This window comes from Eubalaena glacialis, chromosome 18 (assembly GCF_028564815.1).
Source record: "Eubalaena glacialis isolate mEubGla1 chromosome 18, mEubGla1.1.hap2.+ XY, whole genome shotgun sequence".
NCBI classification, from domain to species: Eukaryota; Metazoa; Chordata; class Mammalia; order Artiodactyla; family Balaenidae; genus Eubalaena; species Eubalaena glacialis.
In genome coordinates this window covers 320,774-346,421 of record NC_083733.1, presented here as the reverse complement: position 1 = coordinate 346,421, position 25,648 = coordinate 320,774, and the positions used below count along the sequence as shown (strand labels likewise).

General features: G+C 55.1%; 1 protein-coding gene across 9 annotated transcripts in view; it reads left to right on the top strand.

The window, feature by feature from the left end:
• Nucleotides 1-9,481: 9,481 nt before the first annotated feature.
• SPIRE2 (spire type actin nucleation factor 2) overlaps nucleotides 9,482-25,648 on the top strand; it is a 27,477-nt gene continuing 11,310 nt past the window's right edge. For 3 of the 9 annotated variants that reach the window (XM_061174396.1, XM_061174395.1, XM_061174402.1), the window contains exons 1-5: nucleotides 9,482-9,895; nucleotides 17,247-17,287; nucleotides 21,631-21,990; nucleotides 24,646-24,726; nucleotides 24,813-24,977. In XM_061174396.1, the coding sequence (XP_061030379.1) occupies nucleotides 9,625-9,895; nucleotides 17,247-17,287; nucleotides 21,631-21,990; nucleotides 24,646-24,726; nucleotides 24,813-24,977 (918 nt within the window). In that variant the 5' untranslated portion in view covers nucleotides 9,482-9,624. The remainder of the gene's footprint in view (nucleotides 9,896-17,246; nucleotides 17,288-21,630; nucleotides 21,991-24,645; nucleotides 24,727-24,812; nucleotides 24,978-25,648) is intronic. The other 6 variants (XM_061174399.1, XM_061174398.1, XM_061174397.1 and 3 more) reach the window with 4 other exon arrangements.

Here is a 25,648-nt window from a genome sequence, read left to right as displayed (position 1 = left end):
CATATGCTAAAGTCTCTGGTGGAAAAGGTGGGAAACGTGCATGAAGGAATGAGGACATTCAGCAGACACGTGAAAAGTATGAAAGAGAAAAACATGGTCACAGAGATAAAGAGTGCCTTCAATGGCTCATCAGTGGGCTCAACGCAGGTGAGGAGAAATAAAAATTACTCTAACTGGAAAACAAAGAGGAACTTAAGGAAAAAAAAAAAGCATCTAAGAGCTGTGGGATAGTACCAAATGGTATAACATACATGTCACAGGACTCCCGAAAAAAGAAGAAAGAGAAAACAATGCAGAAAAAATATTTGAGAGATAATGGCCAAGAATGTTCCAAAAATAATGAGACAGCAAACACCAGATCTACGAAGTTCAGAAGACACAAAATAGGATAAACATGGGATGAAACACACACACACACACACGCACACACACACCCCATATTCAAACTGCTGAAACCAAAGAAATAGAGAGTCATGAAGGCAACTAGAAAACAAAGGTGCTTTAAATGCAGAAAAACAAAGATAAGAATTACAGCAGATTCCTCTTTATAAACTATGCAAACAGAAGACAACAAAGTGACATATTTAAAGGGTTGGGGGGAAAAATCAACCCACATTTCTATACCTAGCAAAGACATCTTTTTAAAAATAAAAGCAAAATAAAGACTTTTTCAGACGTGAAAAAGTTTATCACCAGACCTGCACTACAATAAATATTCAAGAAAGCTCTCCAGTCAGAAGGAATGTATCAGACAGACACTTGGATCTACACACAAAAAAATGAATAAATTGAAGGTAAATATAAATCACTCTAAAAGGTAATTGTCTGTTTAAAGCAGAAACAGTAGCGCTGTATTGCAGGTTTATTGCATATGTAAAAATGAAATGTATGCCAGTGCTAGCCCAGAGGACTGGACACAAGAACTGGAAGTGAACAGCTGTAAAGATCATGGAACATATCAATTGTGGCAGTGGTTATATGACTGTGTTTGTCAAAAATCATTAACGTGTACATTAAAATGGGTGGATTTTACTGTCTGTATGTTATACTTCAATTAAAAATTTAACTCTCAAGGGGGATCACTGAAGGTGGCAGAGCAGGAAGACCCTGAGCTCACCTCGTCCCAAAGGCACTCCAAAATTACAGCTATTTACAGAGCAGCTATTGATGAAAAAGACTGAACCACTAGAAAAGATCTTCCACGACTAAGACATAAAGAAGGAACCTCAACGAGATGGGTAGTCAGGGGGGGTCGTGGGTTAGCCAAGACCCATATCCCCAGGTGGGCAACGCACAAATGGGAGGATAATTACAACTGCAGAGGTTCTCCCTAAGGAGCGAGGGAGCCCCACATCGGGCTCCCCAGTCCAAGGGTCTATACCGGGAAGACAAGACCCCAGAGCATTTGGCTTTAAAGGCCAGCAGGGCTTATTTTGGGAGAGCCAGAGGGCAGTGGGAAAGAGAAGCTCCACTCTTAAAGAGCTCACGCAAAACCTCACACGCTCCAGGACCCAGGGCAGAAGCTGTAATTTGAAAGGAGCCTGGGTCAGACCCACTGGCTGATCTTGGAGAGTCTGCCGCAGAGGCAGGAGGCACCTACAGCTCACCCAGGAGACACAGACGCTGGCTGCGGTCACTGTGGGAGCTCATTCTACCATGTAGACTCTGGTGCTGGCAGATGCCATTGTGGAATCCTCCTCTAGCTTATTAGCCTCAGGACCCAGCCCCACCTGGGCCCACCAGCCTGTAGGAACCAGTACTGGCCAAGCAGCTATCTAGGCAGGGACATGGCTCCATCCACCAGCAGACAGGCTACCTTATGACCCCGAGCCCACAGCCGCCCCTGGACACATCCCTGCCCACCAGAAAGCCCAGGACCTGGCCCCGCATACCAGTGCGCAAGCACTAGACCTTGGACCCCAAAGCCCTGCAGCCAGAGAGCCTGGGACCCAGCTCCACCCACCAGTGGGCGGGCACCAGCCCCAGAGTCCCCTGGGCCCAGGCCCCGCCCACCAGTGAGCCTGCTCTAGACTCTGGACCAGCCTCACCCATCAGCAGGCAGACAGCTGCCCAGGACAACTACAGCCCCACAGCCGGCCTTGGTAGGATCAAGCCCAGCTCTGAGACACCTTAGGCCCCTCAACTAGCCACCCAGGGATCCAGCCCCACTCTCCAGCAGGCACAAGCTTCGGGACATCCCCGGACCCCGCAGCTAGCTGTGTCAGGAACTGGCCCCTTCTATCAGCAGCCCAACACCGCCTCTGGGACCCCTGGGCCCTGCAGCCAGACCCCAGAGCCTGGCTCTGTCCACCAGTGGGCCTGCACTAGCCCCAGGACCTGGCTGCACCCATCAGTGGGTGAAGCCCTGGGATCTCCTGGACCCTGACCCTGCCCACCAGTGAGCCAGCACTAGACCCAGGTTCCGCACCCAGCCACCTCATGACCCAGCCCCGGCAAACACTCACTGGTGAGATTTCCAAACACGGTCTTTATGCGAATTGATAGTTCTTTTCTAGTAAGCTATTCCATGCGGGTAGTTTGTGTTTGACAATTTGTAACACTGATCAGGCAAGAGCAGGGATATGTTTACGTCACAGAACAAGGTGATTTTAGGCTGTGTTCTCAGTGTGTCCAGACCAGCAGTAGCCCCAGCATCACCCAGGTTTTGTTAGACACGCAAATTCTCGGGCCACACCTCAGACCAAATGAGACAGAAAATAATCTGGGAAGGGTTCCAGACACCTAGGTCTTAACAAGCCTTCCTGTGGATTCTGATGCATGCTAAAGTGTCAGAGCCATTGCTCTAGGAATATAGAATAATTGTGATGATCTGCAAACCTCAAGTGCAATGGTTAACATAAAATAAATTTTACCCGAATGGTCAGGGTCATCACTAAAAATGTGCTGTTGCTTTGTGAATGAGGAAAGGTCAGGTTTATTTCATTCACTGCTATACCCCTATCAATTAGAACACCGTCCAGCATTTAGAAATGCATTGATAAATACTAGTTGAGTTAAATAATTTTTTAAAAGAATCTGTTGTTCAACTTCACTCCAATAAGAGAAATGCAAATTAAGCCATTTTTCACCCATCAAAGATTCAAAAGTTTGATCATACTCTGCGTCAGGGGAGCTTAGGAAAATAAAGACCCTCAAACATTACTAGTGGGAGTGTTTATTGTACAGCCTCTGTGAAGGGCAGTTTGATAATATTTATTAAAATTACAGATTTGTATATCCTTTGCCCCAGCAAGTCCATTTCTTAGAATTTATACTGCACAAGTATCAGCTGTGCTCTTACACTGTCCAAGATACTTGGGGCAGCAGTGATTAAGCCAACAAAATCTATGCCCTCACGAAGCACTGCGTACAAAGTTATCCATTCAAGACTGGAAAAAACCTACCCCCCACCCCCCCAGCAGGGATATGCAGCTGTACAGAGAACGCAGAAGCTCTTCACATGCTGATACGAACCATTCCCCACCACCCACCCCCACTGATGAGTAAATAAGCAGAGCACAGGACAGGGTGTATGATGTGCTGACCTCAGTGTATAAAGGGGACATGTGTGTTTGAAACAGGCATATGACAGTTCTAGAAGGATAAACAAAAGACCAGATACAGTGACTGCCCCTGGGGCCAGTGTCTGGTGGAAGATTTTGCAGTTTATACCTTTTTGTACTTTTGAACATCAATCCATGTCAAATTAGCCAACAACAATTTACACAGTTATTTCTACAATCTTACCAAGTTCAGGCCCCAGCAAGCCTTTGAGGCTCACCCCACCATCCAAGATCACATGTCAGCTCTGAGGTAAAGCTTGCTTCACTCCAGTCTGTGCAGCGGAAGACATGGTACAACAGAGAAGTTCATACAGCAGCTAGTGTGTGAGTGTACATTTGGAAAGCGTTTGATTCATATTTAACTTCCCTGCATTACCTGTTCAAAACACTGTTGACCTAAAACAATGAAACGGCCAGTTATTTTACCAGCAAAATGGGTTTACTCAGGAATAGCAAAAAATTGCAATTCAGGACATGCAATCTATGGCGAACCCCAGGCAAGCCCAGAGGACAAAGGAGAGGAACTTCTTTTATAGAGGAGAGAAAGGCGTTTGGGGAGGGGATGTTGTAAACAAAGGGTCCATTGGAGGAAACTGGGACTTGGAAGTGTAGTGGCTTTTCATTGGCTGAGCTAGGGTGGTCTCTCATTGGCTGGGCTGTTGCGGGCAGGGAGAAATTCTTCCTTCCCCTGATGGGTAGGAAAGTAGTAAGCTTCTTCCTGTTGGGTCTGCAGTTGAGGTGGGGTCGTAGGGCGTGAGTGTTCCCCCTTCTGGCCTCCCGACTCCATTTTAAATGAGGCTTCTGTTAATTTTCACAACATAAATAAAACTGCAAATGACCGCCAATGTCATCAATGGGGAGTAAACAGTGTTCTGGAGTATTTTCTCGGCTCCTGATCAGGAATGCAGGGTAAGCGTGTAAGTGCTCCTCGTCCGTCCCCTCCCTCACAGGACAGCCCTGTCTGCCTCCCCTCCTCTTCCCATCATCTTGTGGGATCTCCTCTCATCACCTGGGCTTAGCTCTGGGTCCCCGCCTCTTCTCCTGTCTCCACCTCTTCCTAATACCAGCCTAGAAATCCTGCAGCCGTGCCAGTCCCAGAGCCCTTTCCCCAGAGCTGTACTGGGCTCCCTTTTAGAGATCAAGCACAGCCTGGCCCTATCGGGCATCCCTGGGGATTCGTGGGCTTTATCATTATCCCAAAATAATCCTAAAGCACAAAACCACAGCCTCTCGAGTTTCAGCTTTTCCTCCCGGACCCCTGAGCCCTGCCTCGCTGCAAGGATCGTGACAAAGACGGCATTCAGGGGCCTCTGAGTCGTGGACACAAGGGCCTGGTTGCTCGTAGCGTTCAGTGTGCACAGGTCTCTTGGGAGAAGCCGACCTGTTTTTCAAGCTGAAGTGGAATTCAGTGCAGGCTGAGAGCCTCTGCCTTCCCCTCACAGCAGGTGAGGTGGTTCTACCTGTGTCTGGGGGGAGTCGAAGGGCCTTTCATCTCAAATTGTCTTTGATGTTTAACCCAATTGCTCATATGCCTGACTCACTCTGACCTTTGTCTCAAAACCCTCAGCGCGGGGCTTCCCCGGTGGGGTGCAGTGGTTGAGAATCTGCCTGCCAATGCAGGGTACACGGGTTCGAGCCCTGGTCTGGGAGGATCCCACATGCCGCGGAGCAACTAGGCCCGTGAGCCACAGTTGCTGAGCCTGAGCGTCTGGAGCCTGTGCTCCGCAACAAGAGAGGCCGCGATGAAGAGTGGCCCCCGCTTGCTGCAACTGGAGAAAGCCCTCGCACAGAAACGAAGACCCAACACAGCCATAAATAAATAAATAAATAAATAAATTTTAAAAAAAACCCTCAGCGCGCTCTCGGTGTGCTACCTTGGACCCTGGAGCCCTACACCCTCCCCTCCTGGAATCAGGTAACTGTATTCCACAGGGCACCTGGGCTTGCAGTCCTAAATTATCATTTTGGCTTCCAGGGGCCAAAAATTAGGATCCTTTAGTTTCTGTGTCTGCAAAGATGCTCAGAGGTATAATTCCTGGAGATCTGAATCTCTGGCCAATGGCAGTCATGAGCCAACCACCCCTCTGATTGCACTGCCCTGGCATGGACATGATCTGTAATTCCCTCAAAGCATCAAACACAGAGCATGGGAAAAAACAGACATAACCAGTGGGGTTATGTAGCCACCTGTAGCCTTTCCCCAACTGCAGAGACTGTGTTTCCTTGTGGCTGTTTCCCCTTGAGAGACTGGTGGATCCTTGGGGGGACCTGGTCAGGTTTTTCACTGGTCTTTCCCAGGCATAAGACATCAACGCCCAGTGCTCAGCAAATACGTGCGAATGAACAGCCTACACTGTAAGATGAATATTTGGGGAGTGTGTTTGCTAATGTGATAACTTAGTGATTCTCCAACTCCAAGCACTGGTGGATTAGTCACATCACTAAATGTTTCAGTTGTGTTTCCAAGCACAGCCTCCCTTCCCCGGGCCTTCCTTGTGCACTGGAAATGAAGGATAAAGGACATGGCTTCAGGAGTGGGCTACTGACGATCCCGTCGTGTAGAAATGACCTGGATCCAACGCTTTCCAGGTTGGGTTCATGACTGACCATCAACTTCTATCATGTTTCTCTGTTGAGACTCTGAACAGCTGGAAATACAGTTTCATTGCTAAAATCCAAGGGGCAACTTCAAGTTATGGAAGAACTAACATCTCTTTGACGCTGATGTTCTGTGTTGCATACTTGGTGGACAAAGAGCTCCATATATTAACCCGAGAGCCACTTTCTACTAGGATAAACCCCATGCCTACTTTTTTTTTTTTTGTGGCCCCACCCGCAGCATGCAGGATCTTAGTTCCCTGACCAGGGATTGAACCCATGCCCCCTGCATTGGGAGTGCAGAGTCTTAACCACTGGACAGCCAGGGAAGTCCCCCCGTTCCCATTTTAACCAGGCATCGTCTGCTCTCCCTCAGTGTGTGGAGCCCAGACAGCTGTCAGTTTACCCACACCACTTCCTTATGGCAGAGCCCTCAGTCTGATTTAAAATATTGACTAGGCTTTTTAAAGTATGGCTGTGCTTGGTACTCCACCCCAGGAAGGAAGTGATTACCTTGACTCTGACTTGTGACCAATGGGTGGAACTTGTCACTATACCCAGAGCTTCTAGCAACCAGATCAGAGCCTGCTGCATCTGGCCACTCGAGTCATGGGCCCCTTTGATCAGTTTTGGTTTGGTGAATTCACTTCCTTTCCCTTTATTGACTTAGATGCCACTCTCGGGCTCCCAGTCTAAGAGCTTGAAACCCCTCTCACTGCCACCACCACCTGCAGGCTGCTTCTTCTCACCTTATGTCCATTTCTAGATCTCATCTGGGGCTTTTTTGGGAGATGTATGAATAAATGAGCTGGCAGGGAAAAACGATATGGTTTCTAGGAGCATCTAGAGAGCTGACTGATGCTCCTGCTTCATTATTTGCTTGTGGCTAGAGGGACAAACCTTCAGATACCAAGAGATATGGAAGTAGGACCTACCTAACTTAAAATTTTTTTTTAGTAAAACCCCAGTGTTCTAAATCTTGCTGGCTGAAGTGCACAGGGATCCCTGAAAACACAATTAATGCCAGAGCAGAAAGGGTATCATACGTTACACAGGTGACCTCAGGGCCCCTGCATCAGGCAGGTGCGAGTCATCACTATGCCATCTACAAATTGGCACTTGCCATCTACCTCTCCGAGGATTAAATCATGAGGTGCTTCCGCTCCTGAACTTCAACACCCCCTGAAAGGAGTTCGGGGTGGAGATCAGGAAAGAGGCCCTCTGGGCACTGGGAAAAACTGGCAGAGCAGTCCTTCAGATAGCCAGATATTTTCAGAAGAAGATTTTATGAGCCCAATTCTTGCATCTCCTCGTATCTAGAAAAGCACTAAAATCATTAACGGTGACATCTGCTCCTCGTGACCAGCAGCAAGTCTCTGCAAAAATGGGCTTGACTGCACGTACCCCCGTTCACCAAAATCATGTATATACTGACCTCTCCCCCTACCCCTTTGGACCAGTTTCTCAGAGCTGTCTGAAATGCCGTCTCTTGGGCTATAGTCCTCATTTTGCCCCAAATAAAACTTAACTCACAACTCTCAGGTTGTGCATCTTTTTTAATCGAGAACTAGGTCCTTACCAAGGCCCATGGTCATCAAATGAGATCCTAAAACCATCTGGTCAGCAAGGGAAACCTGAGGCCCTTTGAAGAACAAGGAAGGTACTTCTTGCTACAACCCAACCAGCTTCCAATTAGAGTAATTACCACCTTGTGCTCTGGGGCCAGGGTGCCCCTCCTGAGATGCTCCCACCACCAGGAGTCGGAGGGGTAGCTCGGCCTACGGTAGGAGCAGTGACCCTAACTTCGGTGAGCTGGTAATGTTTCAAGTGGAAGTCTTTATCCCCATGGAATCTGAAAGCAAAAAGCTCCCCTTGCGTGGGCCCATCAGGAACCACCAGGTGGGGGAGGACAGCTCTGAGGATCGCACATCCCTGGCACTGTGTGTTGTGAGTCAGGGTCTTTCCTAACCACCGTGTGGGAAATCCCCACTGTGGGTTTCTTGCTGTCGGTGATCTAAGACAGACCCGGAGATTCTCCCTTCCCTCTACTGGCAACCATGGATGGGGGTTTAGAGTGGGTAAAGATTAGGCGGGAAGATTGACCTGAGTCCCAGGTGCCTGCAGTTCACTCTGGAGACTGCAAGCCCCAGGCTCCAACTTTCCATCTACAAAGTGGCAGCGCTGCTGCGATTTTTGGCTGCATAAATGCCGAGAGCCAGGAAAGCCCTGAAAGTGTCTGGCTGCTGAACACCAAAACTTTTGATACAATTCATCTTTACCAAACTCCTTTTTGTTGGAAGATTAAAATTCCAGATGGGGTTATCTGACAGTAAGGAATTCCCAGGGAACTTTCAAGTTCAAAGTTCCACCTCAGACCTGAAAATATCGCCAGCATGTAGAAATTTCCAGGAATCTGCACGACATCTGCTCCCCAGGGGGTCCAGGATTGGACCCTTGCCTTCTTGCCTCTTATTTCCCAGGGCCGTTTGGCCGTGTTATTCTGACCTGGTACAACCAGGGCTGAACAGGCCTCGGCTGAGCCTGTGAGCCAGTGCCGCCTCCCACGCACGGAGAGAGGCCAGCCGGGGACGAAGCGCTGCTCCATCGCCGGTGCTCTGCGCCTCTGCCCATGTTCCACGGAGACACCGGGGCTCTTAACGCTGCCGCGTGTCCCCGCTGGAAAGGGACGCTTATTAAGTGCTTCCTACTCGGGTCTTTCTGCCTCTCATCACCCTGAGTGGTGACTCCTGAGGTCACTCTGCCAGCCGGCTCTGCGGCACCGCTGCTCCTCCTGCAGTCACGGGCCTCCCGGCTCTGCCGCAGCCCAGGGTCCAACGTGCCGGGCCCCACTATTACCGCGGTGGGTCTTGGGCTGGATGCTGGCCTGGCACGAGTGTGCGAGCCCGCCGTGGGTTCGCGGGCAGGGCGAGGAGAACCGCGTCTCAGTACGCGCCTCCCTCCGAGCGTCCCTCTGCGGGTCCCGGCTCTTCACAACCCCCCGCACCCTGTCCCTTCCACATTCCTCACCGCGCCCCCTCCCCCGGACCCTCCCCCCAGCAACCGGATCCCGGCTTCTCCACCCCCTCCTCTGGCCCAGCTCCGCGCCCCCTCCCACCTGCCTCACCCCCTCCACGGGCCTCCCCCCGCCCCTCCCTCCCTCCCCTCCCCCTCCCCTCCCCCTCCCCTCCCCCTCCCCTCCCCCTCCCCTCCCCCTCCTCCCCTCCCCCTCCTCCCCTCCCCCTCCTCCTCCTCCCCTCCCCCTCGCCCTCCTCCTCCCCTTCCCTCCCCCTCCTCCTCCTCTCCCAGGCCTCACCTGCGGCCGCTTGCGCTGGGCGGGGCCCGACAATGACAAAGCAGCGGCCGGCGGCGCGGGATCCGCCCCCCGCGCTTCGCGGGCGCGTCGGCCCTGGCGCGGCTGTTATGGAAACGGGCTGGGCGCGCAGGCGGCGATGATGGGGCGGCCATGGCCCAGGCCGGCAGCTCCAGCGGCGACGCGGCCGCGGGCGAGCGGGCCGGGGGCGCTGGGCGGCCAGAGCCGTGGGAGCTGTCCCTGGAGGAGGTGCTGAAGGCGTACGAGCAGCCCATCAACGAGGAGCAGGCGTGGGCCGTGTGCTTCCAGTGCTGCCGCGGGCTGCGGGGCGCGCCGGGCGGCCGGCGGCGCATCCGGGACACAGCGGACATCCTCCTGCGCAGGGACGGCTCGGTCAGCGCGCAGCGGGAGCCCGGCGCGGCTGGTGAGGCCGGGGGCGGGGGCGCGGCGGGGCGGGGGGCGGTGTCCGCCCGGCGGGAGGGGCTGAGACCCTCCCTCCCTCTGCTGGACCTGGACCCGGACCCGGCGCCCCCCTTCCGGCGCCTTCCCTCTCTGGATCCGCCGACCTCTCCCATTTCCGCGCCCTCCCTCTGCCGCACTGGGGGCCCCTCCTCCGCCTTCTCTCTCTACGAGACTGGAAGGCCCTCCTCCCTCCGCTCCCCTTTCTGGATTGGGAGCCCCCAGCAACTCTCCGCTGGGACGCGGACCTCCGCCCCTTGCCCCTGCTTTTCCTCTCTCGCTCTGCTAGACATGAAAGTCACTCTCTCGACCTGGGACCCTCATCCCCCCTCCCTTTCCTGGATTCCCCCCCACCTGAAACCCATCTTAACATCAGGGCCAGCTGCTGGCTGGAGAGGAGGGGGCTTTGGCTCCTTGCCTGAGGCCCCTCAGCAGGGAGACTGGACTCTGCCCCTCCTACCGCGATTCTCCCCACCTGGGCTGCTTCCTTTCCCTCTGGGGGTCTGCAGCCCTCAGACCTTCCCACCCAGTGACTGGTGGTGTGGACCCTTGTTGGAGCGGTAGGCGCACAGGCGCTTAGGCACGAAAGGAGACACGTGTTTTCCTCGGGCTCGTTTTCCGTGGGTGTGAGGATTTAACAGAGAATGTGTAAAATTCGTCGTGGGAACCAACAATGAAGCCCTTGAAAGATACTTGAAGTCTATGGAGAATGATAAGTTTAAGTGATTTGTAGCCTCTTTAAGAAAAAAGTTTTCTTCCTGGAGAAGCAGAGTGCTGGGACGGAGCATATGATGATATTACCCCCAAAAGTGATACCCCTGGGGAAGCACACAGGCCAGCTGTGTGTGCTGGAGGGGGTGGGTTTGCAGAAATCCATGGGCGGACTCATGGAGGGCTGGGAAGGACCAGGGCAAAGCTAGCCAGAAGCGACAGCTCCTTTGGTAACAGGGAGGGGTCTGCTGAACCTCTCCCACCCCCTAGGACCGTCACTGTTTCTCCACAAGCTTCTTCTCATCTCTGAACCCTGCTCCCACCTCCCTTAACACCTCAGCTGTGTGACACTTGAGAGTTGCTCTATTTTGCACAAAAACACTTATTTGACAGCAGAAAATAATAAGAGCTGGACTCAAACAGTACTGTTCCCATTTTACAGTCGGGTAAGCTGAGGCTCAGGCTTACCCATAGTCACACAGGAAGCGGCAGGATTTGGATTCAGCCCTGATGCTCTCAATGTCTGTGTCCACTGTCTTCAAAGGCTGGGCTGAGAGCACGATACAGGATGGCCTCTCCTCATCGGTGGGGCCCTGGAGTCTGCATATTCACCAAGAGTTTTTCTCTTAAAGCTGTATGTCCTCCTTAAAAGACCTTCCCTGTGCCCCTCTTCATCCCTGAAGACAAGCAGTGTAACCCAGGGGGTGGCTTCTGGCACCGCAGAGCAGTACAGGACTATAACGGGCCTGCCTGGTCTCACCCTCTGACTTTAAAGATGGGGAAGCTGAGGCACAGAGTGGTAAGTGGTTCGCCATCAGTCAGATGCAGAGCTGAGGGGTCCCTGCATCTCTGACTGTGGGGTCAGTACTCTCCACAGTGGACAAGGGCCATCCTCGGGTGCAGCGGTCATCTGGTTCTGTCCACCTCTCCAGCCCCGGGGATGTGTCAGCCCCTTCTTCCTGGTCCCTGCAGACCCAGCGGCACTTGTGCTGCCTTCATACTCACAGGTCGACTGGAAATCCAAGGCTGTGCTTTAAAGCTCACGTGTGGCCACTCTCCACTGACCTGTATGGGGACGTCCCAGCCCACGACACAGAGAAGCCCAATTTCATTTTCCCTTAGACATGATCTTTGGTGTCTGTCCATAAACACGTCTTGTAAAGGTGGATGAGGTTTGTGACTTGCTGCCTCTTTAAAGATTAAGAAAAATAGATTACCCTGAACTTTCTCTTCTGTCCCTGTTGAGCTTTTGTGAATCAGCTGAAACTTTAGACCAGCTGTCTCCCTAAGGTAGCTAACCCAGCGTTTCTCTGGGACTTGAGTGATTACTGGATTCACTGAAAGATGCGTGTTTATCTCGTGCTGTAATCGCAGTTGAGAAGAAGGTTCCCATCCTCCCTCAGGAAGTTCTGGTAAATGTAGGCATTAAGTCAACGTTTAAAATAACTTTAGAGAAATCAACAACCAGAGTCTTCCCTGGCGATCCAGAGGTTGAGACTCTGTGCTTCCACTGCAGGGGGAGCAGGTTTGACCTCTGGTCAGGGAGCTAAGATCCCACATGCCGCGTGGCCAAAAAGAAGAAAAAAGAAAAGAAATCAACAACCAAACTAAACCTGACTTGCTGGGGGCGGGGGGTGTGGAGGAGTACTATTACTTTAGCATACGAGTGGGAATACTTCCCACTTCCAGCTAAGCAGGGGACGCTTACTCGAGTAAACTTCCTAGTCGGCAAGTCTGAAGACTTCTTCATAACTGCTCGGAAGCCCCCTTTTTCAAGTGGGAAAATGGAAAAACGTGTTAACAGTGAAGTTATTTTTAAGAGGCCATTATTAAAACCTCCCGATGGGCGAGGGTGTTTTGTTTTGTTTTTAAATCGAGGCAAGAAAGTCCATCAGGCATCTCTTCAGTGCGTGTGCTGACCGTTCTCTGAGGCAAAGCCCATTCATGCAGCGTGGCCAGTGGTCAGTGGTCCTGGGACACTTTCAGTGGCATTTGTCCGCCTGATGCCTCCAGGGCAGGCCCGCCAGGACACTGCCTGCTCCAAAGCAGCGCTCGGCTGTCACCTTGCCTGAGACCTCCCACCCTCCCAGCCGACATTTGCGGGGAAACATACTTTTCTCCAGGCACCAGGCTCTCCCCCATGAAAATCCCCTTGGGCAGGTGGAGGGTGGGTGCGGGGTGTTCATGGGGCTCCTTTCACCTCCAACCTTCTCCATTCTGCTTACGCTAATTTACACACTGCCCTGCTTTTCTGGGTTTTTTTCTTGTCAGTTTTGGTGCTAGAATTTTTCACAGGCCCCTCTCTTCACGCTTGGGTGCTCATGTGACCTGTCCGCCAGGTCACACCTGCCCCTGCACCCCTCCTCCCACTCCGTCCTTTTCTACCTGTAGTTCTGAGGCCACTGGCCCTTCCAGGCCCCCCCCCCCCCACCAAGCACTGGGCCCTGTCTCCAGGGTCAAGCTTCCCCCTTGCAGCCCACCGCTGCCTAGAGGCAAGGCCTTCCCACTTCACCTCGTTTGCAGCCCTGAGTTCCAAACACAGAGGCCGTTTAGTTTGTCCTGTGTTGGACCTTGGCATCCCTGTGTCATGAGCTTCATGGGGCCCAGTTCTCTATCTATCTCTTTACCTCCAGCCCAGTAGGTGGAGAAATAGCAGTGCTGGGGCCCCCACTCCTCCTGCATAAACTGGGCTGAGAGTGGCACGTGCCCAGGGAGTGGGGAGGACTCATGAGGGAACATCAGTACGGAGCCCACATCACCCTGGGCCCAGGGACCTGTGCACACAGACACACAGACACACAGACACATGTGCTGCTCTTGCCGCCCCTGCTGCTGCTGTTTCTGTGCTGCTGTCACTGTGTGTGTATGTGGGGCCGTCTCTGCTCACTGGAGATGTCCCTTCCCACGTCTCCTGGCCCAGCATGTCCCTTCCCAGGAGCTGAAGTTGGACCCCTGGTGTTCCAGGCAACCCTGCATGTCCTGTGGGCTCTGGGCCCTCAAGGTGGACTTGCTGGGCCTCACTGAGAGATCACCTCCTGAGTGACCAGGGACTGTCTCTGTAGCTTGCCTATATCTTTTTAAAAATTTTTATTTATTTATTTTTGGCTGTGTTGGCTCTTAGTTGCTGCACGCGGGCTTTCTCTAGTTGCGGCGAGCGGGGGCTACTCTTCATTGCGGTGCGTGGGCTTCTCATTGCAGTAGCTCCTCTTGTTGCGGAGCATGGGCTGTAGGCGCGCAGGCTTCAGTAGTTGTGGCTCGTGGGCTCTAGAGCGCAGGCTCAGTAGTTGTGGCGCACAGGCTTAGCTGCTCCGCGGCATGTGGGATCTTCCCGGACCAGGGCTCAAACCCATGTCCCCTGCATTGGCAGGCGGGTTCTTAACCACGGCGCCACCAGGGAAGTCCCACCTGTGTCTTTCTAAATGGTTCTCCACACAGATGGACGTACAGGTGAGGGCTGAGTGTCCAGGAGTGAGAGGAGAGTAGAGGCTGGCTGGAAAGATGAAATCCTGCTTCTGAGGAGAGCATACTTCCCTGAATCTCCTCCTGGCAGCCAGAGTATTTCTGGTTGAAACATTTTCTTTCAACCAGATCCTTCCCGTATGGCTTTTGTCTCCTGCTTCTTGACCCCCCACCAAAGCTGCCATGCACCCTTGCTGTCATGCAGGGGTCCTCCCGGGCCCTTTGCTCCTGTGAGGGTCACACAGTCAAGACATGGTGCGGGGATGCAGCGGCTCCACCTTGCCATCCTGGGAGACGGGGAGCGAGGGAAGCACTGCTGTGAGCCCATCGTACAGACGAGAAAACCGAGGTTCAGGAAGCAAAGCAGCGATGCAGTCACCCTCGGGGAGAGGTGGGGACAGGGCTGGCGAGTAGACTCAGCCTTCGCTTGCGCCCACCGCTGCCTGACTTTGGGAAGTTACTTAGGCCTCTGGGTGCCTCAGTTTCATTCTCTGTGCAGTGGGGGTTTGATAGCAACTGCCCCAGGGGCCGTGTGGATGTTTGGGGAGCCTTGGGACATACCTGGCCCAGGATGCACTGGCTTGTGGGCTGACCTGATCCCGGTCCCATGTGCACCTCCCCAGACACAGCTGGGGAAGCAGCTCCCGCAGGTTCATGTGATGGGCCCAGAGCAGGACTGCAGAAGTCAGGGGCCTGGGCGCTGCTCCACTGCACAGTTCTTGATGGGAAACATCCTCCGCTGCAGAGAACACCAAGCACCCCCTTCAGAAAATGGGGGCGAGGGCTGAAGGCACCGCATGGGGCAGGCGGGCGTGCGTGCGTGCGTGCGTGCGTGCGTGCGTGCGCGGGAAGGGTGTGACTGTGTGAGCTGGTGTGCTTGTAGATAGCACTGAGATTTAGTCTCACCTCTGAGCAAGGATTACCTCACAGGAAGGCAGTCCCTCGACAAGCTGTGTTCCCTGTTGGGACACCTGTGAGATGCCTGTGCCTGGGGTCACATGACAAATGACCCCACGGTAAGCTCAGCCCACCCGGCCCTTTGCCAGTTCTGCCCCGTGCTTCTAGGAGAGGCTTCAGGTCTTTGGGGTCCCTGGGGGACCCGTGTGCCCTGGAGACTTGGCTCATGGGGGATGCAGCCCAGCCTCTCTGCCACTGCAGGGCCCCACTCCTGCTACCCAGGTGTTCACGCAGAAGGGGTCCTCGGTCCCTGGGACGGCATCAACGGTTCAGTGCCAGGGCCACGCTGTGGGGGCCGAGGTATCTGTGTGGCTCCCACAAAGGGAGCACCGGGCACTGGTTGCTCTGGTCCCAGGACGTGGCCGTCTAAGCAGACACGCCAGTGAGTGGCAGATGCTAGGGTTTCGCTGTGATCCTGTTAGACTCCTGGGAGGGAGTTTGGCCTCCGGGTACGGCCCAGTCAAGGAGGAGGTGGCCTGGAGTTGGCACCCCGGTAACTGGGCAGATGAGCCTGAGCTGAGCCCAGGGCGCCTGAGCACAGGGCGCCCACCACTGTGTCAGCCCCGCCTGCAAGCCCCAGCTCCACCATTTGTTAGCTGTGTGGTCTTGGTCAGTCTCTGTATCTCTCTGAGCTTCAGTTTCCTCCCCTGTAAAGAGGGAGCCGTGGCGCCAGCCTCCACAAGGAGTCTGTGCCAGCTGAAGCCACGGTAAGTCATGTGTTAGCTCTGCAGCAAAGCGCTGGGCACGGAACCACCGCGGGGCCCCCGAGTCCTTGCGACTTAAAATACAACTGGGTTGGTGAACACTCACCTTCCAGACCGTGCTGGGTTGTGATGGGCGCTGAGGGCTGGCTGCCCCCTGCCCCCTTGAAATCAGGGAAACTCGGGGCCCTGGCACCTCCGGGAAGCACCTTTGTCAAGTGTGATCCCTTGCACCTTCCATGGCCCCCATTCACAGCTACAGGCTTTTACTGACCATCCAACACCTGTATACGGCCAGCTGCTCACTGGGAGTTAATGCTCACTGTTGCATTAACTCCACTGATGCTGGGGGTGCAGTGTCTTCCATTATTTAATGGATCAGCCCGACACAAACGCGCTTTATCTTTGGCAACCTTCCTGTCTCTTGATGGCATTTTGAAAATATTTGCAGAGTTAGCAAGTTCACTTAGCAGAGAATTGCACGGTTTGTGTTTTTTATCCACCTCAATTTAAGGCAGCTAAACTTCATACCCTAACACAGTTCTGCGTGCCTTATTCAAGGCAGGTGGTGGAAGGAGGTGTGTTTTCTGTGTCTCGTCCAGCCTGGCCTCTTGGGAGGCCTGGGGGTGGCTCAGGGAGTGACTGGAGCATAGATTCTGGGGTCCCCCAGCCTGGCCACACCCGGCACCGCCACTTACTAGCTGTGACACCTTGGGGCAAACGAGCTCACTCCCTTGGGCCTCTGTTTCCTCATCTGTGAAATGGGTACGGGAACCATCTACCTCCTGGGCTGTACACCGGTTACACGACTGAGTACTTGTAAACATGCCAACTCAGTGCCATGTTTAATAATAAACATAATAAAATACCTAGAGCCCAATTCAGCACCTGGGTTTCGTCCCGGGGACTCTGAATCTCTGGCAGAGACAGTCTGGGGAGAAATCCCCAAATCCAGAGGTGGTGGCCAGATGCCAGCTGACCCAGCGCAGCTGTTGGGAACTCTGGAGCAAGGCCTGCCCTTTCCACTGCGTCTGGGTTTCTTATCTAGCTCTGATTTGGGGGTGTGCGGCTTCTGACCGTGAGGGCTTTCCCTGGGCCTGGCTGACCCGAGCTGGCCCCTGGCTACTTCCTCTCTCCCCTTTCACTTGTGCCCCCAGCCTTGCTTCCCAAGGGGGCGGGATGGACCCCGTGGCCCTGTTGGCTGCTCCCCTCTGAGTGGTCGCTGTACGGGGCGAGCAGGGGCTGTCTTTGCCAGCCGACCCTCCGCCCCTGGGGCAGGGCTGCACGGCTCGCCTGGTGTCCAGCCCGGAGCTGGGCCTTGTCGGTGTCCGTCCAGTGACTGATGGCTCAGCTTTCTGGTTTCCGATGGAGACCTTGGGCGATGCGCTGTGTGCTCCGGGGGGGCAGTGGGGGGCAGGGGCCGGCCCCGTGTGTCAGGTCCCGGGGCCGCTGAAGCTGGTCCTGACTGCCTCTTCTCTCCCCTTGCAGAGTCCACAGTGATGGTGTCACCGGCCAGCTCGGAAGCCCAGGTACTTTACAAACAAACTTTACACGTTAAAAGTTAGGTGTCTTGTATATCGCACATAAAGTTATACAGCTGTTCCCGTGAGGCAGGACGCAGATCAATGCTCATTAGCTTAGTGGAAGGGCTTGATCGGGAGATTGAGCCCAGAGGGCAGGCGGTGATGGGGGAGCCCGCCAGGGTGGTGTGGACTCGGTGGGCCTGAAGTTCAGGGGAAGTGATGTGCCCACCTCCCTCTCCCCTGCGACCCCCGTGCTCCTGGAGGGGCCTCCCACTGACCCGAGGGAGGAGGGGGCAAAGGTGATGTGGTCTCCGGGGCTCCCTGGTCACAGAGTGTTGGACAGGAATTGGGTCTGGGGGACAAACAGGAAAAGCAGCCCACAACCAATGTCCTGGAGCGTCCACCCAACCCCCCACCCAACCCAGACGCAAACCTCACCGGCAGGACCTCCTGTGTTTCCCGTCCCATCCGCCCGCCCCCAGGTAACTGAATTTGATGTTTATCATTCTCCTGCCTTACAAAAAACAGTTTTGTGCAAATACATATTTATATATTAAACACAGTGTTAGAGCAAGGGTGTGGGCACAGGCCAAAAGAGGCTGTATGGTTTGCTGTGTAGAATTTAGAAACAATAATAAAACCATCCCCAAGTTTTCTGACTTTTTCTCATCGCCACATGCTGGCAATTCTTAATAATGTCAGTGATAAGATACCCCCTCTGGCTGGGGTGGATGCCCTGCTGTTTACACAACATGGATTTCCCATAGGATTGCTGTGAACTCTGTGCTATACAGTTTTCTGGAATTTGAGGGGGAAAAACCCAGCCACGTGTTTTCAAGAACCGATTTCACTGCTCGGCCTGGTTCCCGCTGCCGGGGCTGCCCTGCTACCCGCAGGCCCCGAGTAGACTTGTGTTCACGACCTCCCGCTCCGAAGGAGGCCTCTTGTTATCAGTTTTGAAAATATTTACAAGGAACTTTGTATGTAGGGGTCCAGTCTGCACTGTTCTGCCTGGAGCCTCATAAATCAACCTGAGAGCCCCGCCCGAGGAAGTGGGGCACGGCAGTCTCCTGTGCTGTTTGCCTAGAGTCTCACACTGGCCCTTCAGTTACTCGGGCCGGTCCCTGGGGCTGGCCCACTGGGCCTGCGGGTGCCTGGTTCCCACGCTGCCCGGGCAGGCGGGGCCCAGGGTTCTGAGACTCTTGGCCGGCTGCCCAGATTCTTCCTTATGGGGAAGCCGGTGGTCTTTGCCTTTGGGAAGCTTTTAAGGAGCAGCTATCAGATAAGAGGCTGCGGTGGAGTTAACCCTTTCCCTGATGTGATGCCCGCATGGGCCTGCGACCAGGAGAACTGGGGGAGGCTGGGCGGGCGGCAGGCTGTGCTGCGCTGGAGCAGGGGAGCTTTGCTGCCTGCCCCACCCCATGGGGCACAGTGGCCTCCTTCAGAGAGATGGGGTCAGGGCCACCCCTGTGGTCGGCAGGGGCTGTGAGGCACCCCCGGGGGGGCGGGAGTGGAGTTCACTCCCCCCACCATCTCCTTCCTGGCCCCCACCTCTGGGCCAAGAAAGGACCGCTGGAAATTTGTGTAAAGTGAGGCCCTCGCCCAGCCAGTGGTCCTGAGGGGCATCCAGGCGCTTTCTGGAGATCCCACTGCCACAGGGACTCCACCAGCCACGGCCTGGCCCTTCGGTCACCTGTCAGATGTGACCGGCCTTCGGCCTTCCGGCCTCTGACTCATGGTTCTAGGGTGCGACTTGGAGCCAGGTCTGACCCTTGCCTCCTGAGGCAGAGATAAGACACCTCCAGGCTGGGAGCGTTGTTGACTTTTGCTGGAACTTTTCTCCCACTGGGGCCTTGCTCCTCCCACGCGTCCGGTGTCCCGAGCCAGGCTGACGCCCCTACGCCCCCTCCAGGCTCAGGGTGTCTTCTGAGGCGTTTCTGCAGGACAGGGAAGGCCTGTTCTTGTGCCCTGTCCCCTGCACAGCACTGACACTCGCACCTGTCCTTCAGCTCTGCTCCAGCCCACTCCCCTGGGGCCCAGGGGGGTGGGATCACAGGAAAGGAGAGGAGAGGCCAGAAGGGCCCGGGAGGCCAGGTGGCCTGGTGCCTGGTGAGGGTGCAGCTCTGTCCGTGGCACGAGGTCAGGGCAGAGGCTGCAGGCCAACCCGACCCCCAGGCCAGCGCGGCCATTCTGTGCCATTCTGTGTCTCTGCCCCACCTGTGAAACGAGAGGTTACCTCAAGGCTTGTGGCAAGGTTAAGTGGCAAAGAGCTGTTGTCATTTTGGTGTGTGTGTATCTTTTGCATCGTTGTCCTCAAGGGAAACCACAAAAGCAGTTTCAAACACAAAAACAAAGTGCCGTGCACACTGGATGCAGCTTCCTTATTCTTTTTTTTTTTTTTTTTTAAGGATTTATTTATTTATTTTTGGCTGCGTTGGGTCTTCGTTGCTGCGCGCGGGCTTTCTCTGGTTGCTGCGAGTGGGGGCTACTCTTCACTGCAGTGCACGTGCTTCTCATTGCGGTGGCTTCTCTTGTTGTGGAGCACGGGCTCTAGGCGCACGGACTTCAGTAGTTGTGGCACGCGGGCTCAGTAGTTGTGGCTTGCGGGCTTAGTTGCTCCGTGGCATGTGGGATCTTCCCGGACCAGGGCTCGAACCCCTGTCCCCTGCGTTGGCAGGCGGATTCTTAACCACTGCGCCACCAGGGAAGTCCAGCTTCCTTATTCTTATTTCTTATGCTCAGCTGCGCCACTGGCTGGCATGGAACTGCTTTCCCCTCGGTGCCTCCCTGTCAAGCAGACCCGTGTCCCAGGGCCACTGTGTGAGCAGGGACTGTCGGGTGCACACGGCACTGGGACAGATGACCATCTTCCACAGAACCTGGATTCCTAGATGTTAATGGTAGTCTGTGCAAACAGGGTTCCCTGCCAAGTAAAATTGAAAGCAGAGTGAAGAGGTCTCTCTACCGCAGGACTCAGATTTCTAATGTGCTAATCCACTTTTTAAAAAACTTATTATGGTACTTCCCTGGTGGCCCAGTGGTTAAGAATCTGCCTGCCAATGCAGGGGACACAGGTTCGTGCCCTGGTCTGGGAAGATCCCACATGCCGCAGAGCAGCTAAGCTCGTGCACCACAACTACTCAGCCTGAGCTCTAGAGCCCGCGAGCCACAACTACTGAGTCCACGTGCCACAACTACTGAAGCCCGCGTGCCTAGAGCCCATGCTCCGCAACAAGAGACGCCGCCGCAGTGGGAAGCCCGCGCACCGTGACTAAGAGCAGCCCCCGCTCGCTGCAACTAGAGAAAGCCTGCACGCAGCAACGAAGACCCAATGCAGCCAAAAATAAATAAATTAATTTAAAAAAAAACTTATTATGGAGAAACAATTTCAAGCATATACAAAGCCAGCAGAATAGCATGGTGGGCCCCACAGCTAAGGACACACCTGTTCCCTGCGGGCCCCGCCCCTTCCCTCCGCACCTGCCCCCTGGTGACCCCACCCTGCTCCCCGTACTCAGGTACAATTATTTTTTAGGTTTTTCTTTTTCAGCTTAAATTTACATACATTGAAATTTACATGCAACTTAAAATACTTAAGGGAGGGGATCTCGCTTTTTGTGAGTTCCAGTGTCAAACTTTATCGAATAAGCTAGTCTCTCTGATTTAAAATATGCTGTTACAGCATATGAAAAGCTAACGTTTCATTAGGTTGCCTCTGTGTCTTTTTTTAACAAAGTTGTTGGGGTAAGCTTTCATTTGGTGAGTTCTGACCAATGTGTATACCACGTAAGCAACACTGCACTCAGGAATACAGACCTTTTCCAACGTCCCCGAAGTTCCTGTGCTCCTCCAACCTCCACCCCCCATGCCGGCTGGGAGCCACGGGCCGGCCCTTGGTGACTGTAGATTCGATTTGTCTTGCTTAGAGCTCCGTGTATGCGGAGCCCAGCAGCCTGGAGTTCTGGCTCCGGGCTGTGCACGGGGGTCAGGGCTCCACACGGCTGCCCAGCTCACGACTTGTGAGGATACACGTTTTTCCTCTCTTGGTTCAGTTCCCCCGAGAGGAGCTGCAGTCCCGCGGTAAAAGCGTGTTGGATTACAAGAACTTGCCACACAGTTTTCCACAGTGGCTGTGCTGCTCGGGGAGCACGCTGTTCCCCGTCTGGGTGACCCTGGGCGCATCCCCAGGGAGGACAGCTGCTGTTCCATTTCACCATTAGAAGCCGCGCGATGGTGACCTTCTCCTGCGGCGTCTGGGACTCAGGCCCGCCGCCGGCCCCCTCCCGGCACCCCTCCCGTGCGTGTGTGCCCTCCCTGCCTGTCTGTGACCGCGGGCCCCTGTCCCGCAGGTGGTTCAGTCGCTGGGCTTCGCCATCTACCGCGCGCTGGACTGGGGGCTGGCAGAGCACGAGGAGCGCGAGCTCAGCCCGCAGCTGGAGCGGCTTATCGACCTCATGGCCAACAGCGACTGCGACGACGATGGCGGTGGCGGGGCAGCCGACGAGGGCTACGGGGCCCCCGAGGAGGAGGAGGAGGCCGAGGGTGGGCCCCGCGTCGTGCGCACCTTCACGCAGGCCATGCGCCTGTGCGCTGCGCGCCTGACCGAGCCCCGGGGCGCTCAGACCCACTATCAGGCCGTGTGCCGCGCACTCTTCGTGGAGACGCTGGAGCTGCGCGCCTTCCTCGCCAGGGTCCGGGAGGCCAAGGAGGTGAGTGGAGACTGTGGGGGGGGGACCAAGGACTTGGGGGCGTCTGGGAGGGGCTGAGGGTGCGGCAGGCGGAGCACGTGGGGGCGGGTGGAGCAAGGGGTGGGGCCGTGAAGGCGCCTCCACCCGCAGAGGTGGGGCCAGGTGGGCGGGGCCAGGTGGTCCGTCCCCGTCCCTGCCTCCTTCCCTGTGTCCCGCTGTCGGTCCACAGGGCACGGAAATCATCCGCTCGCAGCTCACTCTGTGTGGGACTGCCCTGAAGGCTTTTCAGGTTTTAGCTTAACCCGCACACCTCCTGCTTACCCGGTTTTGCACAGGAGGGAACTGAGGCTCAGAAACTTACATAAGTGGCACCTTTACCCTGTGCCCTCACTTCTGTTGCCTCTAACTTAGTTATTAACTTCCCTGATCCCCATGTTTACATCTGCAAAAGGGGCTGTGCCTCCTGCCTCCGGCTCACCTGCCCAGGTGATGGTTCCTTCTGAAAATAGGGTGTAGAGGGCGGCCCAGTACCCATGCAGAGGTGCCAGTGTGCTGGAGCTTTGGGGAGGTGGGCAGTTCAGTGAGAGGACACTCGCCCAGGTGTTTTCCCCGCTGGTGACAGTCTGCTGTTCCCCTCCACCTCCCTCCGTGGTTATCACCCTTTTCCCAGATGAGCAGTTGGGAAACCTCTGAGGGGCTGTGTGCTTGCCCCACGCCACAGCTAGTGCAGAGCAGAGGGGGCCTGACCCGGCTCCCAGCTGGCCTCCCGGGGCTGCTCTGCTTCTTCGTGGTCTCAAAGTCACAGGAGGTGACAGTCTCCGCCCCAGCTCTCCCAGCCTCTCCCTTGGTGGGAACTGAGGTGTTTCCTTGAAACGGGGGTCACAGCCCACAGGGACCCCTGCCTTCCACCAGCATTTCACAGATGAGAAAAAACAGAGATTTTGGAGAGGTCAGGAGGTATTTTTGGAATTAACTGATGCTGGTCCCTGATTCCACCCTGGCCCTTTATGGGCATGTGTCTCTCGTTTCCTCTGACCAGGAAGCGTTCCTGCACAGCTTCCCTGGCCCTGAGCTTGAGCAGGCTCTCAGGGTTGTTTTGATCGATGGGCCTGGAACCCAGCGCAGGACAATTCAGATGCTGCTTGAGTCACTTGGCCCTCATCTGCAGCCCAATCCTCGCCCAAGGGGGGAGGTCCCTCTGCACAGCCTGTGCCTCCGAAGCCCCATCCCCCTTCTTCCCTCCTCACGCTTCCCCGGCATGTCAGAGATGTCCTTGCAGTGCTCTCATTGTGGATGGTCCTAATGCTTTTCTGTCACCTGTCCTGTTGCTGAGGTCAATTCCTTACCCAGGCAATAAAAGCTCTTTGTTTTAGGAGCAAACAGCTCTAGACTTCAAGCAGCTGACCCAAGAGAAGTCCAGGAAATTGGAGGAGGTGGTGAGAGGGAGGCTGTTGGTGGGGCGCAGCTGGGCTGGCATTTGGGGCAGAAACAGCCTACTCAGGGGGCAGGTAGAGATACTCCAGGAAGGACAGGAGACCCACCTTCATGCCCTTTGCGGAGACCGCCAGGTCACACGCAGGTCTCTTTTTAGAATCACACACCTTGTGCTTCTCAGAGACTTGGCGGAGTTTTCTAGAGCGTCCCAAAGCAGTTTGGCAAGTGGCTTGGGGTGAAAGCCAGGGTAACCGGTTCTGTCTGATTTGGGGGATGGGGTGGGCGAGGCTGTGCGCCAAAGGCAGCTGCTTTTCCAGGGTGGAAGATGGGTGAGAGCAGAGCCCCAGCTGCTGCCAAGATCCAGGGCAACGAACCTAGCAGCTTCTTCCCAAATTCTCAGCATAGAACAGCTACCTAACAATCCCCAGCATCCTTCTTGGGCCCTCACCATGATGGCAGCATTTTTCCCAGTTCGTGAAATACATCCCTGTGACTGTTTGCCTGGACCTGCTGAGTAACTCACCCTCTCAGCCGTCCACCCACCCATCCAACTACCCATTTATTGATTCATTTATTCATTCAACCAATGTTTAAGACCTAGCATGTGTCACACAGTGCTAGGAGCCAGAAACACTAAGATAAGAAAATAAAAGCGAAAACAGAAAACGTGGTTCTGGCCTCATGGAGCCAACCATTCAGACAACAATCAAAGCAGCAGATAAACGTACAACTGCAGGTGGGATCGTGTGCAGAGAAGCGGCCGAGGGTGTCCCATGAGGGTGGGTGTGCGTGGGGCCCAGGGGCCCTGTGAGCTGAGGTCTGAAGCCCTTCCCGGATGAGGGAGTGGCCTCCATGCCTGCGTCTGCTGTCTGTGGAAGACGCGGTACCTGGGGGTGGGCGGGTGGGGTGTGGATCAGTGAGGGAAGGGGACAGATTCTACTGCAGCCAGGAGGTACTGTGTGGGTGCTATGTGGAGGCTGTGCTTTCTCCCCTGCCCTTGCCTGGGAGATGCGGCCACAGATAGCCAGTGGGACACAAGTGTTCCCATGTGGCTCCAAGGCTGATGGCTTGGTTCCCCCAGGTATCTTTCTGAGCCCCAAAGCCTTGTCCAAAATGCCCACTTGTCCCTTTTTTAGCTGGTGGACTTGTAGCCCATGTGGTACACAAGCGTCCCCAGGGGGACAGACCAGCAGGGCCCACATCCCCACGGCTGCTGTTCTCCCATTTCTCCTGGACTTACAGATGCTGCAGAAGCTTCGGGAGGATGAGCCGCAGTCAGAGAAGCCCCTGATGGAGCTCGACAGCCTGGGGCGCACGGACTGGGTAAGACGTGGCCCCCGCTGGCCCGGGGCACAGCCCGGGAGCCCTGCCCGGGGCTAAGGGCCGTTTTCATCTTCTTGGGGGCCCAGGCCCGACTCTGGGTGCAGCTCATGCGGGAGCTCCGCCACGGGGTGAAGCTGAGGAAGGTGCAGGAGCAGGAGTTCAGCTCCCTGCCCACAGAGTTCCAGCTCACCCCCTTCGAGATGCTGATGCAGGACATCCGCGCCAGGAACTACAAGCTGCGCAAGGTCATGGTGAGCCTCTCGAGGTCATGGTGGGCCTCTCGAGGTCATAGTGGGCCCCTCAAGGTCATGGTGGGCCACTCGAGGTCATAGTGGGCCACTCGAGGTCATAGTGGGCCCCTCAAGGTCATGGTGGGCCACTCGAGGTCATAGTGGGCCACTCGAGGTCATAGTGGGCCCCTCAAGGTCATGGTGGGCCACTCGAGGTCATAGTGGGCCCCTCGAGGTCATGGTGAGCCTCTCAAGGTCATGGTGCGCCACTCGAGGTCATAGTGGGCCCCTCAAGGTCATGGTGGGCCTCTCTAGGTCATGGTAAGCCGTGTTGAAGGGGGTCCACGTTCAGCCCCCTCTGCTCGCTGGAGCCCCTGCTTGGTGTGCTGGCCACTGAACTGGGGCAGACGTGGCCCGGAGTCACATGGCTCACGGTCCTTTCAGGGACACAGTGTGACAAGGGCAGGGAGAAGGGGACCAGGGGCAGGAGCTGAGGCTGCTGGATTGTCCCATTTAACGCTCACATAGCCCTCGCTGTGTGCCAGCATCGCTGAGAATCTTAAACGTGCGAGTTAATTTCATTGTTATGACAACCCTGTGAGGTGGTGCCACTGACCCCCATTTCCACATGAAGGATCTGAGATGCAGGGAAAGCTCGTGGTCAGGCCTTGAAGGCCACGGCCACACGGCCA